Here is a 14528-nt window from a genome sequence, read left to right on the forward strand (position 1 = left end):
GCTGAGCAATCATGGACCAAATCTGTCGATTTCGTGACGGCCGTGAGACGCCTTAAGCAGCATTTTTCTGCATTAACATTTGATGCAGAGCACGAGGCGATATATGGACGCGGTGAATACAGCCCAGAGGAGTGCCAAGCTATTGCAGCCAAGTATGAGTTAGGAGAGGCAATATGTGACAGTTACTTAAGCTATAAAATATGTGACGAGTGCATTATCCGGAAACTAAGGGATGCAAAGTTGGAGCAGTTTAGTGAACAGTTGCAAGCGTGGAAGGATGAATCTTCAGAATCCGGTGAAGAGTGTTAAATTCAATGAATTCAATAATAGAGCATATGTAATGGTGACGTGGCATTTTGCTTATTGGGCAGCAAGGAAAGGTCCATGGGAAACTGTAGCAGTCGATAGAGTTCGATTCCGACGTAGAATCGAGCAATATCATGCAATAATTTCTCCAGTATTACAAGCGGATCATCGTTCGGCAGTGTATCGCGGTAGATTTCAAGGTCACGAGTTGGAAATATAAGGGTGAGAGGTAGCGATGGTTTCAATCAGTCCAGTGGTGTTATTGAAACAGTTAAAATGGATCTTAACGCACTAAACAACAGTACATTCTGTAAAGTATTCAAAAATGTCAAGGACTTGGAAGTGGGGGAGAAGTTTAGAATTGTGAATGCCGACACCATGAATACAAAATATGGTGATCGAATAGTATTGGAAACTGAAAATTTTAAATGTGTGCTGCCATTACGATTCTATGAATACTTCAAGGAAGGCGATCGCCTGAACGTCCTCAAAGAGTCCTTGAAGACTAGCGATGTATTCATCGAAAGCGCCGGAACAGCGGGAAAAACTACCAATTTAAAATTTATGTAAACAATAGATTAGTGTTGTTGTTGTTGTTGTGGTAAAATAAAACATAATATTATAGATAATTGTCTTTTCATTTCGAAATAAAATGAATGCCCCACGAAAAATATACTTCAGTTGTGGGGTGATCGTCGTTGTGTACTTCGCTCTCTCATGAATACACTAAAGAAACTATCATCCATGGCGACGAAAAATAGCTGTAATAGTAACTATTTCACGTGCTCGTGTTGGTGTTGTAATGATAATGGATATGGATCAACGCCACCATCATCTCCTCAAGTTGAAAATATGCATAGCAAAGCGATTGAGGAACGTTTAATAGATTGTACCTCTTACGCCCTCTTCGACAGCTTAGATAATTCCAAATACATTGAAATCGGCTACAGTACACACCTTAACCTTGAACCAATCCTTCGCATCGCATGCGGCAGTGTTATGCTCATGAAAAGGGAAGATTGGGTGACACTTTTAAAATGGCAAACATATCTCGAAATGAAGTTTTTCCGATCACAAGAGATCGAAAGATGGATAGATTGGTCGAATGTGAACGAAGAGAAAGATGTCGAACGAGATCAAAGTTCGGATACACTTAATAGTAATATCACCATCTACTATACGTGGGAGTCAGTGAAGGGGGCTACTGAAAAAATGTTGAAGAGTGTAAGAATACAATGTGGCAACAGCAGCTCTCAATATTGCACGATGGAAAAGAACGATATTGAAGAACTGTTTAATTTGAAAGATATAATCAACTATCGATTTGATTTACTGGAATCATACGCTCTGTCCTGTTTCTATCAAGATTTTATCGAACAGGTGATTAGCTACCGTCACTTTCGTAAAATGGAGTTTGGTGACGAGGAGGAAGAGGACGATGACGACTTCATCTATCGCGATATTGAAGATGTGCTAAACTATAAGAATAATGTAAATTCTCACAATACAGTGTGCATGATGGAAATACTACACTATAGACCTACTTATTTAATGTATCATATATATCAACCTCCTCAATAAACGGTTACTGCAGTTGAGCATTTTCATTGTGCCTAGATTTCCCTATAAATATGCCACCGCATTGTATAATGCCAATAATGTTGAATCGGAAGCGGAAGTGTGCGGATGGGAGGGGCTTGGTTAATACTCTCATAAACAAACTTCCAGTTGAACTACATCTTCCCGGATATCAATACTGCGGTCCTGGTACTAAACTAGACAAAAGACTAAAGCGAGGTGATCCCGGCATAAACCCACTAGACGCTCAGTGCAAAGAGCACGATATTAGCTATAGGGATAACCAAGACTTGGAAGGTCGACATCGAGCAGATCGAGTTCTAGAGCGGAAAGCTTGGGAACGGTTAAAAGCTTCTAACGCCAAGTTAGGGGAACGAGCAGCGGCTCTTACAGTGGGCGCCATCATGAAGGTAAAACGAAAGTTGGGGATGGGAGTGAAGAAAAAGAAGAAGAAGAGTAGTTTATTGAACTTGCGCAGGACGATTGCTAAGAAAATGAGGAAAAGCGGCAATACCACGGATATGATAAAGTCAGCTGTTACCGCAGCAAATATGGCCATAAAAAGTTTAGGTGGTAGAAAAAATGTAAGCGTACCTAGAGTTATTCCCATACCAAAACAGGGTGGGTTTTTACCATTTTTGATACCCCTTTTCGCCGGTTTATCGGCAGTGGGAGCTTTAGCCGGCGGCGCGGCAGGCATTGCTAAAGCAGTTAATGCATCTCGTGACGCACGTAAAATGCAAGATGAAACTTCACGCCATAATCGCACGATGGAATCGATCGCTATAGGAAATAAAAGTGGCGGTGCGCTGTATTTGAAACCTTACAAATCGGGAGGCAGTTTGGCGTTGCATTTAAAAAAAAAAAAACTTCAAAAAATTGCCAAAGCGGCCGTTAACAGATGTAGATCTACGTAAGCACGCAAAAGGGTGTGTACCATACTTTAGGGACGTGTTTATGCGAGATAATATGCCTATATCGCCATGTAAAAATGAATCCGGGGTTATTAATTTAGATAGTCAAAGGGGGCGTGGCACTCATTGGGTCTCGTACAAAAAACGTAGTAGACGAGTTTGGTACTATGATAGTTTCGGTAATATTCCACCACCACGAGAAGTGATCGAGTATTTCCGCGACTGTAAAATCTATTATAATTACGGACAAGAGCAACAATTTGGTACAACGAATTGCGGCCATCTGTGCTTACAATTTCTGTATAAATAACACGAACACTGACTAAGCGAGCAGTAGCGGTAATCATGTCGACGACGTTCAGCATAGAGGGCGTTGGAAATACGGCGAGTCACGATTTCTATCCACCCATTGAACTTCCTTCGGGGAAAATGTACGTTATCGGGATGGTGGGGTTTTATGGCTGTAACAGCATAAGAAACATTCACGAGGGAAACGATAAGTTTTACTATAAAACTGATTCAAATAGCTCAATAGACTCCAAGGCAATAATAACAATTAATAATAACAATTCCGCATGGTGCTTACGAGTGGAAGCGAGTATATAAAAGCTCACATTCCTACAAGTCGCTTTAGTCTACGTGCAAATAACAATACGCTCAAGTGCGAACTTAATTGCGAATTTGATATAGATTTCACTCCAAGAGACTGCATAGGGCGCATGCTCGGTTTTGAATCGAGGATATTGGAAGCGAACGTTCTACATACATCTGCTTTAGATATTCAAATCATTAAGCACACTAACATTCACATAGAGTGCAATCTCATTACGGGATCCTATCGAAACGGAAATCGTGCTAAGGTCCTTTACGAAATAGACGTTTCCGTTCCACCAGGTTACCGCTTAGATAAAATTCCTAGTAATACTCAATATCTGGAAGTAAATACCAGTAGAATTAGCAATATAACTATAAAGTTGACTAATCAAAAGGGTGAACCGATCGATTTCGGGGAAAGTGAACCGTTTACAGTACGATTAGAGTTAAAAGAATATGGGGTTACGTATTAATCAAGGTCCTTTGCCATCCTTCCTCAACGCTATAAATAAACGAGATAACCGGAAATCGAGTTATTCTCAATCGAGACAGAGCCCGGGCACGTTAACGCCAGTAGAAAAATCTTTCTTGGAATCCATTGGCCTGAAAGTGGAAAATGGCAGCGGCAGCAGACTCGTTAAACGTCTTTCAAAGCGTACACTTTGACGAAACGATTGTTAAATCCGATATTCACACCTATCTTCCATACGGAGGATCTTCGGATTACGGACTTTCCAGTGAAATACGAATATTAATTCAAAATCAAGAGCTGATAAGCGCCACCTACGACAGTTTTTTGTACTTGGAAGGAAAAATTGAATGGCGTCAACCGGAAGGAGAGGGCGCCATCGCAAAAACATGCAACCTAACAAACAATTTCGCGCCATTCCTTTTCGAAGAAATCCGCTATGAGTTGGGAGGTCAGAAAGTGGATGTATGCAGGAATCCTGGTATTACATCCTCACTGAAGGGATACGTATCGTATACGTCTACTGAAAGCAAAGGTCTCAAACATTTGGGGTGGTCACCCACCGATGAATCCCTTCAAGTAGATTTCAATAAGAGCAACAAGGAGAAGCATTTCGCTGTTTGCATTCCGCTAAAACACATATTCGGATGTATGGAGGACTATCGACAGGTTATCGTAAACATGCGACAAGAATTGGTATTAATTCGTGCTAGAAGCGATGCCAATTGCTACATCGGTACCGCCGACGATGCAACAATAACATTAACAAAAATTCAATGGAAAGTTCCTCACGTGACCGTTAGCGATAGCGCCAAAATTAGCCTATACGAACGCATCAATAAGGATGCTATAATCACAATGCCATTTCGTCAATGGGAACTGTACGAATTGCCCGCTTTAAAACAGGCACAGTTGGATATATGGCCAATCAAAACTTCAACTCAACTAGAGAAACCACGATGGATAATTGTGGCATTTCAACGAAGCGGTAAAAAGTTTTCACACGAAGCAAGAGCCGCCAATTTCGATAACATCAATATTCGAAATTTAAAACTGCATCTCAACTCGGAAAGTTATCCGTACGAAGCGATGCATTTAGATTTTAATGCCAACAAATACATCATTGCATATCAAAACTATTTAAACTTTCGGCGCGATTATTACTCGAAAGATGAGCATCAAGACGCCCTCTTTGACTATTTGTATTTTAAAAGTTGCCCCATCTTTGTGCTGGACTGTTCAAAGCAAAACGAATCTCTGAAGCATTCGACGGTAGATGTTAAGTTGGAAATGGAGTCGATGGAGGCCTTCGAGGCGGGAACGGTTGCCTATTGTCTGATCCTGCACGACGCACTAATTCAATACAATCCTCTGACCGGGGAAGTGAAGAAACTATAATTTGTATTTATTTAAAATGTATAAATAAAATGTAATGATAAAAAATGTTCGTAGTCTTATTTCAACCGCGACCCCAAAATGAAGGTAGTGATTCAGAAGCAAAAGCTGCTCGTTCAAAATCTCGACACGACGCCAAATGTGGACCACAAAAAAACCCATGGCATATTACTTCCAAACAGCGTAAGATGCGTCATTTGTGGGCCGTCCAATTGTGGGAAAACAAATACGATGGTCAGTCTGCTAACTGAACCTAATGGTCTTCGCTTCAAACACGTGTACGTCTATTCCAAATCGCTGAATCAGGACAAATATAGGGTTTTGGGGGAAATTTTGCAACCAATGAAGGATATTGGCTTCTTCACATTCAATAAGAACGCGGACATTATGGAGCCCAGTGCTGCCAAACCTAATTCGGTTTTTATCTTTGACGATATCGCTTGTGAAAAACAGGATAACATTAGAGCATACTTTTCAATGGGCAGGCATAACGCGATCGATTGTTTCTACTTGGGTCAGACGTATTCTAAAATTCCTAAACAATTGATTAGAGATAATGCCAACTTAATTGTCCTATTCGAACAGGACGACTTGAATTTGCGACATATTTATGAAGATCACGTCGCACCCATAATAACCATGCAGCTGTTTCGAGAGATGTGTTCGGAAAGCTGGCGAACCCCGTATGGGTTTATGGTGATAAATAAGGATGCAGATGTGCAAAACGGTCGTTTCAGGAAAGGCTTCGATCACTATATAATACCGTGAAAACATGTTTATTGTTCAGTTCAACTGTAACGGCTTTAACAGCTTTAACAGCTCTAACAGCTCTAACAGCTTACAGTTTTAACAGCTGAACAGCTTTAACATCTGAACAGCTTTACGAACAGCTGAACAGCTTTAACGAACATCTGAACGGCTTTACGAACAGCTGAACAGCTTTAACGAACAGCTGAACAGCTTTAACAGCTGAACAGCTTAACAGCTTTATTGGGGAACAGACCCTGTTCCAGTTGATCTGTTCATTTCATATCGGTTTACCTGTTCCGTTGATCATGGATAATAAGGAGATGGCCTTGAAACGAAGAATAGTTCAGGCGCGTAAAGCGATACAGCAAAAGTACAATCGTCTCAAAGCGGATCGTTTTATTAAAGAAGTGGAATTTGTACGAACGTATAAACCGCTAATTCAACCGCTAGCTCAGATCGTAAAGAAAATCGAACCGCCATCATCGGTTATAGAAACGAAAAAGGAGGAGCCATCAGAGGACGAAGTATTTACATCACCCCCTAAAAAACGTCAATCTCCTGTAAAAAGAAAGTCACCACACCAACGTACGACTCCTGCGATACCTTATTACTCGCGAGTGAGACGAAGGCCCTCTTCCCTTACCGAGATCAGTCCGCTGGCTAGACTTCCCTACTTTCAAAAATATCCGCCAACTGATATTAGTCCTATGGTTAGACCTTTTCACCCCACGGCTACTCCATCTTTGAGACAGCCGCCATCATTTCTACAGAGTACAGTGATAGGAGAGCATCAACTGGAGGAAGAAGAAGACGAGTCCTCTATTGCATCAGAATCATCTGCTTCATTACTTGATATGCAAGGTTCGCAAGCCTTTTTGGAACAATACAAACACCTACCACGTATATACGTTGAGCGCATGATAAGAGATACGAGTAATGCAATTGACACCACCTTTGGAATTCATTATAATGTCGAAACGGATAAGTGGAGAATGGGCAAGACTGAGGTGACGATAGATGACGAAGATTTGGTCATTAACGGGAACCGGTACAAAGGTACTGCGGGGCTATACGAACTTATCATCATGAATGAACCGGATGAATCGCTAGTATCCAAGCAGGATAGAAGTAACTATAAGCAGATAATAATAGCAACTCATGTCGCACGGCGCAATTACGACCCCACAGAACAGATTCGTGGCAATAAGAGCAAAAAGTATACGCTTATAATAAAGCCTCTACTAAAGGAGGAGGAAGCGGCGAATAGGGGGCGTGCGAAATCGGGAAGCGGTATTACTCTATTCAAGGAACTCGACCGGCCGATCGAATTCAAATACTGGAATAGCGTGCATGAATTGATTAGAGACCTAGAGGTTTTATGGGGTGAAAAAATGGCAGGCAACACAGGAGTAAAAAATGATATAATATCAATCGTGGAAGAGCTGTACGAGGAGGGTTACATACAAAAGCCCACGCAGCGATTTTTACGTCAACTAGTATAAATACCCCATTTCCGTCTTCCCCGCCTACATTCATCATGGATAAATTCGGACGTTCTCATACCCATGCTCAATTTGGAAAATTGCTAAAGACAAAATTTTCCATTACCGACGATACTATAAATGTGGAACGTAAGAGACTAAGTAATGTTGAGGATCCTATTGAACGTCATGATGCTCTAACCTTACAACATTACCTATCAACAAGACTGGATCTCAATGGAAATCGTTTGATGAATGTGGCCGATCCAGTAGACGATGGCGATGCCATAAATAGAGGATACTTCATGTATTACATGCAGATTGCGAAAGTACCTGTAGACGGTCTTCGTAATTACGTGGAGGCACTAGAGGAAGAGTTGAAGGCGGTCAAAGCAACCCTACATAAACTAATAGAGGATGCAGCAAGTGGTAAATGAGCTACATAAAGCAGCACGAAAAAACTTCCCACGTAGACGTACCATCATTAAGGGATTTGATGATCTTTGGCAAGCCGATTTGGCCGAATTTATACCTTACGCTAAACAGAATAAAGGCTACAAATACATACTGGTAGTTATCGATTGTTTCTCAAAATATCTGTGGACGAGAGGACTGAAGACTAAAACGGGTGAGGAGGTGACAAAAGCCATACAGGCTATTTTCAAAACTACCAGACGTAGACCGAAAAATCTACAGACCGATGCGGGGAAGGAATTCTACAACAAATCATTTGACAAACTGATGGCGCGAGAACAGATTAATCACTATTCCACGTACAGTACAAAAAAGGCTGCCATAGCCGAAAGAACAATTAGGACGATCAAAAATTATTTATACCGACAGTTTAGTCTACGTGGAAAATATGTATGGATTGATGCAATTGAATCAATCACGAGCGAGTATAATAATCGTAAACATCGAACAACGGGGATGAAGCCGATCGAAGTAAAGGCCGATACACAGCTGAAGGCTTACAGCCACATCAAGCTCTTCAACAAGAGACATCGTTTTAATGTTGGCGATGTAGTTCGAATTAGTAAGCACAAGAGTGTGTTAGCCAAGGGATATACTCCGAACTGGTCCAGTGAACTGTTTAAAATTGCAAAAGTGCAAATAACCAATCCGGTGACGTACTTGCTGGAAGACATGAAAGGAAAGCCGATATTGGGAGGCTTTTATGAGCAGGAACTGCAAAAAGTTAAGTATTCCGATATCTATTTGGTGGAGAAGGTGCTGCGACGTAAGAAAGATAAAGTGTACGTCAAGTGGTGGGGACTGGACGAAAAATCTTGGATAGAAAATGATAATATCGTATTGTAATTTTCGCTGTAAATTAATAAATAAAGAAAACAAAAGCTTTTTTGATCTTTTTTTATTTTTCCTTCCAATTACCATACAACATATTTTTCATTTTTTCTAGTAAAGCTATCGTTATTGACAATTTTTTTAAGAATATCGTACGTTTTCTGGTAATCGTTCAGCAGCGTCGAGGGCCATACGCTGCTATCTGGCCCACACCTCCAACCCAGTAGAGCGTTAGGATCTTGTGTACCGGTTCTTATATTTTTCAATAGCCACTCGTAGATTTTCCGATGGCGAGCATCTTGCCGTGGACTAAAATTATACCTAACATTCGACTCTTGGCAAACATCAATAAATATTTGCAGCGCATTAAAGTTTGCGTATTCTGCCGCTGTGCATATAGCATCGTTAATGACATACGAACTATCTTTATACATACTACTATTAAATACATTATTTACACTATTTGCTCTTAAATCTGCTATAAAAGTTGTAAAATACAATGGTACACTAGGAGCATGAGCGTCAGCAAAACGATCACCGTTTACACGGGAATAATGGTTCATTAAATTATCCAATTCAATCTTTTTATGAAATAGTAATTTAACCATTTCCTTGCACACATTTTTTGATATTGCGCACCAGTTAAAACACTCATCCGGAATAACAATGCGCTGTAAAATGTTGTTAATGAAGAAGTAAGTCTCGATAGAGAACGAAGTGGTGTTTAATATAGCGCACTTTAAATGTCCGAAGTATATTGCGTGCGAAGCACGAAAAATGTCTTGTTCCAATTTTCGATCATTACTTTCCATGCTACTATTACTGCTACTACTGCTGTTGCTCGTCATCACACACACACGCACACACCTAAATTAACAGAAAAAGAAAATTATAACACAAGGTGAAAGAGGGTTGTGGAATATTGATACAATTAAGTGAGAGAGTTATATCCCCAAGGACGAGTGTTAATACAATCGGGATCAATTTGTCGTTTATCGTCATGTGGGCTTAAAACAATCTTGTTCTGTTCAATGGTGAATACTGCATGTTTTTGCGATTTTATTAGATGCTGAGACCGTTTCAAGATTGCATCGTTAAACAAACAGTTTTTGTAGTCCTCTAAAGTCAGTTCACGGATACTGGCGAAAGTTGCACCTTTTGATTTTTTCAATACTTTACCGTCTACATAATAAGCATACATTTTTGCCCTTAGCCCTACGAACTCTAACATTATTTTACCATTGTTCTCGTCTTTCATCAGACCGGGAACTTTTTTGTTAACCAGGGGTATGCCAAAAGCGTTATTAGGACTATAAGCCGAAGTATCAAATCGAGCAATGTTTTCTCTTATCGACTGATAAATGTCGGAAACTGCGAATGAGTATATCAAGCTATCAGTGTCGGTGTATAAGAGTTTTGCGCGATTTTTGAATTCCCTTAAAACAAAATTGTAGTGAAAATCGTAAAGAAACGTTTTTGAAACGTCTAAAACTGCTAAACCGGCATAAATAGGTTTATTGAGCAGCACTTCTAAACGGTTCATTTCTATAATGGCTATGTCCTCATTATCGCCGAAAAGAGTGCAACTGTTAAAGTTCGGCTTCGATATATACGCCCCAGCGCCGTACCGTCCTTCCCATGTCGTTACCAAATGCACATCTTTATATTTCCTTACATTTTCCATTAGTTTTCCATATACACTGTTTACCATTAGCTTGTAAAAGTGTATCTCAAATTCATTACTAGATTCTTGCCGCTTTTGCGTATTTAAATCGATATACTTTTTTAACCAAGGCGATTGTCGAAATTTTAATACGCGATTAATTTTGACGAGTTCTAATCCCTGCTTTATGTACAGTTTCAAATTTCTATAATGCAACACATAGTTCTGTTTCGAATACAATGTTAGCATTAATTTCTTAAAATTAGAATGAGGAGGGTTTCTGTGCTCTGGTGCCAGAGGAAGATCATTATGCAATTGATGGAGATTGGGCGGATAATTTAAGTCGCAATCCAAAATGTAACCGATTTCTGCATCATCAGGGTGGTTCAATATATCTAACGTTTCAAAAGCATCGTCATCTACAAAGGAAAACTCTCCGTAGGGCAAAAATTCACACATTGTGGCACCATACAGGGAATTGACATCAAAATACATCAAGTAGATCGATTCAAGATCTGGACGATAGTCATCTTTCATGTATTTATTGTTAGCCTTCGCGTATCTAGTGGAACATTGAGTGATACCACCTCGAATACCCTTCTCAATGAACATAACTTGATCAATATCTGTTAGAAGTTCTAATTTAATCTCGGTAATTTTGAGCATGGCATCGAATGCGAGACCAGGTGCCGTGTAATAATGCAAGGGATCCAGTTTATAAGTTTGTAGACAAGTTTCACGAAAATTTTCAAATATATCCGCTAAAAGTAGCACGTCTGTTTTCAAATACAAATCCGAAAATTGACCGAGGGTTTGAATCGAAAACAAGTTCCATACTTTTAAAGCATGATCATAATCTTCGTCGGTGATGCCTTCGTTACGCAATGTACTAAAAAAATTATCTTTTGGCGGTAACTGAGTTTCGTTTAATTTTTCCCAAGAGTCTACGTATTCGTAGGGAAAAACACCCTTTCGTATGACCAAATTAAACTCGGACTCGTTGCGACTTTGCGAACGCGTTATCGTTTTTTTATCATTTCCTAAATACGATGACAATTTTTCTATGCTACTGCTCATAAACCTAAAGGAGTCGATAAATCGAAAATTAACCTTTGTACCCTCTACGTATTTCGTAAAGGAGATATACTTCTCTTTGTTTAAAGGTAAAAGTTTTATTTGTCCAGGCATACCGGTTGCAAGTTCGCGGATGATGAAATGTGAATCGTATCCACTTAGATTATGAAATACCACCGGTATGGCATGATTATTTTGATAGTTTATATTGCATGCCTGATGTGATGCGCCCCTGTATTTGGACGTAAAATGGCAATGATCTCGGCACCGAATTTCGTTTTCGGAAAACACCTTCTCGCATATGTGGCAATGAGTGGCGCTCTCAAAATCTTGTTGCTGTTTCTCACTCAATCTTTCCATCGGTCGAGGGTTGTTAATAATTGTATTAGTCCACATCGCGATACTTCGTAGATGGTTAATAAACCAAGTTACGCAATCCTCACCTCTATAGGACCAAAACTTCGAGATCGATTCGTCATACGCACATTTCAAATAAAAAGCTATGCCGTAAGGTACATGCCTTTGAAATAGGTTAGTGTTTTTCCCTGTATAGTAAATTGTATCACATTTTTCCAAAATGCTTTCTATATCCGCGTAAATTGCAAACGGAACTTTTTCCTTATTAGAATAATGAGAAAACTGTACAATTTTTTCAGATTCTCTAGGCAATCTTACCGCACATTTATTTACTTGATGACAGCGAATTGTATGCTTTTCCAGTAACTGATTCGAAGAGAAGTGATTTAAGCAGATGTTACAGAAAAATTTTGCATGTTCCCTTCTCGACAATTGCGACGATAATAAACGTGATAGGTTTTTTATCCACGCAAAATGATAGTATTTAGAATTAGCGCCATTTGTATCAGATGATAAGACTAGTAAATTGATCGTATCTGCTCGAGGTTCGCGATTTCTACTTAACATAAAAGGAAGTACGTTTCTCTTTTCTAAGCAATACAAGTTAATGGCGAGATTATTCAATCGTTCGAACTTCTTTATATCGGGTACCTTAATAGGGAATTCAATATTTCCACGGTTCAAAACAGCATCGAAATGGGGGTAACTGAAAGGTCTATCGGGGTTAGATTTCGCGGGATAAAGGGCGGAGACGACCGACCACAAAAAACAATACTTGTCATTATTTCTAACATTGATAACCGCTCTCTTAAGTGCTATAAAACGAGGGATTTTAATATAGGTGGAAAAGCGTCCTACTCTAATGGGCATGTATTTATTTATGTTTATTTTTACATATAATACCTCCCTTAAACTCCAGCCAGATTGACACTCTTCAAAGCCCTCAAGCTTCCCTCGCAATCTATCAATTACCTCCTTCCGATACCACTCTTTTAGATTACTACCGACATCAAGAACGCTATTTTTTGTGGCAAACGTCTTGAGATCTATGATAAGATTTTGAGGATGTATGAAATCGCATGCAAGAACCACGTTTACTTTTAGCATGGATTGTCTTAACATTTCCCTAACCTTTCGTGCAATGTTATTAAACGCCCTATCCAAAAATATTAAAGGATCCTTGTATATCGTATTTACAATAATACCGGTAAGTATTCGACTCTGAAAGCAGGAATTTAAAGTTTGCCAAATTAGGGCACGAGATTTGGAACCGTTGTTACTAGAAGGACTGTTAGTAGGGGTATCACTTATTCCACAACCCCCTTTTTTTCCCGAAACCTTTTTCAATTGTTGAAGTAACCTAACCAGATAAAATTTCAAAATTCCTAGATTACTTTCTAAAGTACTGGGGTTTTCTAGGCGATTGTCTAAATGAATTCTATTATTGATTGCATTTTGTATCAATGAAATATTTGTCCTTAATATCGAAATATGTCTCAACATTTCCGGTTTATGTTTTAATAATGAAACAGCTTTTCGGGTCAGCTTAACTATTTCACTACTAAGAATTGCAACGGATGAAGATTCCATTGTCACTACTTACAGGAATTGTCTATCTAAAGAACTATTTCTTTCTCGGAAAAAAGATATGTGAGTACTGATATCCTTGTCACAGACACCTCGCGTACGTACAATCGACACTGTTGATGGTGTATTGCACTCGCACGACGTCCTATACTAGCCGCGGGGGGATTTGAAGATGCAAGTAATGTTAGTATCGTCACCTTATATATAGACCAGGTGTTCAGGGTCAAATATGCACAATCAGCTGCACTAGTGTGGGAAGTATCAGAATCATACGATCTATCGTTCTCACTCATTAACACAATCTTTCTTTAGTTTTTCGCAGACGTTACAACAATTTTACAATATATACTGAAAATTTTCCCCACACTTTATTATTAGTTAGCATCGAGCTCTGCAGTGTAGTAAACGTAATGCCTTTACCTTCACGAAAAATTCCAAAAAAGTCGGACCGCGCGCCGAAAATAAAAAAGGTCGAGATACTGCAATCCTTATTAATAAAACCACCGACAGCGACGACCAAAACTTTAACAAAACGACCACCACCATTGGAGACGAAAAACGCGCCGCCAACACCTAAAATGGATTCAGCGTCTCTGCCAGTAGTAAATAATGGAGGTCCATTATTGGACGAGGAAGTGATAACAATCTATTCGGATAATTCTACAATCGCGTAAGTATACAATATTTATGATTTTTTTCTAAAAGTTATTTTCTACCTCTTTCTCGTTATGTTAAAATGTAATTGCTTTTTACAGAACCGGCAACTTGGGTGATAGTTTGGAGCTAGATCTTCTGTTGGCCCAGTTGGAAGGGGACCCCGCTGCTAGTTTTATGTTCGAACCAGCTCGGTAAGTAAAAATGTATTTTTTCTTTTCTACGTGCTTATGATAAAATTCTCTGATTTCAGAATAATTCCAACACCGATACTATCCCAACCAATGCGGTCGCCTACACCACCACAGCCACCGCTACCACCTGCACCGGTGTTCCCACCTCCTCAGGCAGAACGACCTGTCATGCAAGCGGGCCAAAAACGACCGTAAGTTTATATCACA

General features: G+C 39.6%; 3 protein-coding genes across 3 annotated transcripts; 2 read left to right on the forward strand and 1 right to left on the reverse strand.

Annotated features, from left to right (window-relative positions):
• Positions 1-4008: 4008 nt before the first annotated feature.
• On the forward strand, positions 4009-5259 carry LOC116162812. Its single transcript, XM_031476533.1, has one exon. The coding sequence runs from the start codon at positions 4009-4011 to the stop codon at positions 5257-5259; it is 1251 nt and encodes a 416-aa protein (XP_031332393.1).
• A 4464-nt stretch (positions 5260-9723) lies between these two features.
• LOC116162827 (probable DNA polymerase) lies at positions 9724-11925 on the reverse strand. Its single transcript, XM_031476554.1, has one exon. It carries the CDS (start codon positions 11923-11925, stop codon positions 9724-9726), a length of 2202 nt encoding a protein of 733 aa, XP_031332414.1.
• Positions 11926-12947: 1022 nt separating this feature from the next.
• On the forward strand, positions 12948-14516 carry LOC116162837 (myb-related transcription factor, partner of profilin-like). The gene is made up of 3 exons (XM_031476565.1): positions 12948-14143; positions 14229-14321; positions 14381-14516. Exons 1-3 carry the CDS (start codon positions 13884-13886, stop codon positions 14514-14516), a joined length of 489 nt encoding a protein of 162 aa, XP_031332425.1. The 5' UTR covers positions 12948-13883.
• Positions 14517-14528: the final 12 nt, after the last annotated feature.

Source organism: Photinus pyralis, unplaced genomic scaffold (genome assembly GCF_008802855.1).
Source record: "Photinus pyralis isolate 1611_PpyrPB1 unplaced genomic scaffold, Ppyr1.3 Ppyr1.4_LG1, whole genome shotgun sequence".
In the NCBI taxonomy this organism is placed as follows: domain Eukaryota; kingdom Metazoa; phylum Arthropoda; class Insecta; order Coleoptera; family Lampyridae; genus Photinus; species Photinus pyralis.

Excerpts from the sequence above, each read along its gene's own strand:
- LOC116162812 (XM_031476533.1), top strand. The coding sequence starts at position 4,009 with ATGGCAGCGGCAGCAGACTCGTTAAACGTCTTTCAAAGCGTACACTTT.
- LOC116162837 (XM_031476565.1), top strand. The coding sequence starts at position 13,884 with ATGCCTTTACCTTCACGAAAAATTCCAAAAAAGTCGGACCGCGCGCCG. Across the intron at positions 14,144-14,228 it reads TCGGATAATTCTACAATCGC|AACCGGCAACTTGGGTGATA; the intron begins GTAAGTATACAA and ends TGCTTTTTACAG. Across the intron at positions 14,322-14,380 it reads TTTATGTTCGAACCAGCTCG|AATAATTCCAACACCGATAC; the intron begins GTAAGTAAAAAT and ends CTCTGATTTCAG.
- LOC116162827 (XM_031476554.1), bottom strand. The coding sequence starts at position 11,925 with ATGTGGACTAATACAATTATTAACAACCCTCGACCGATGGAAAGATTG.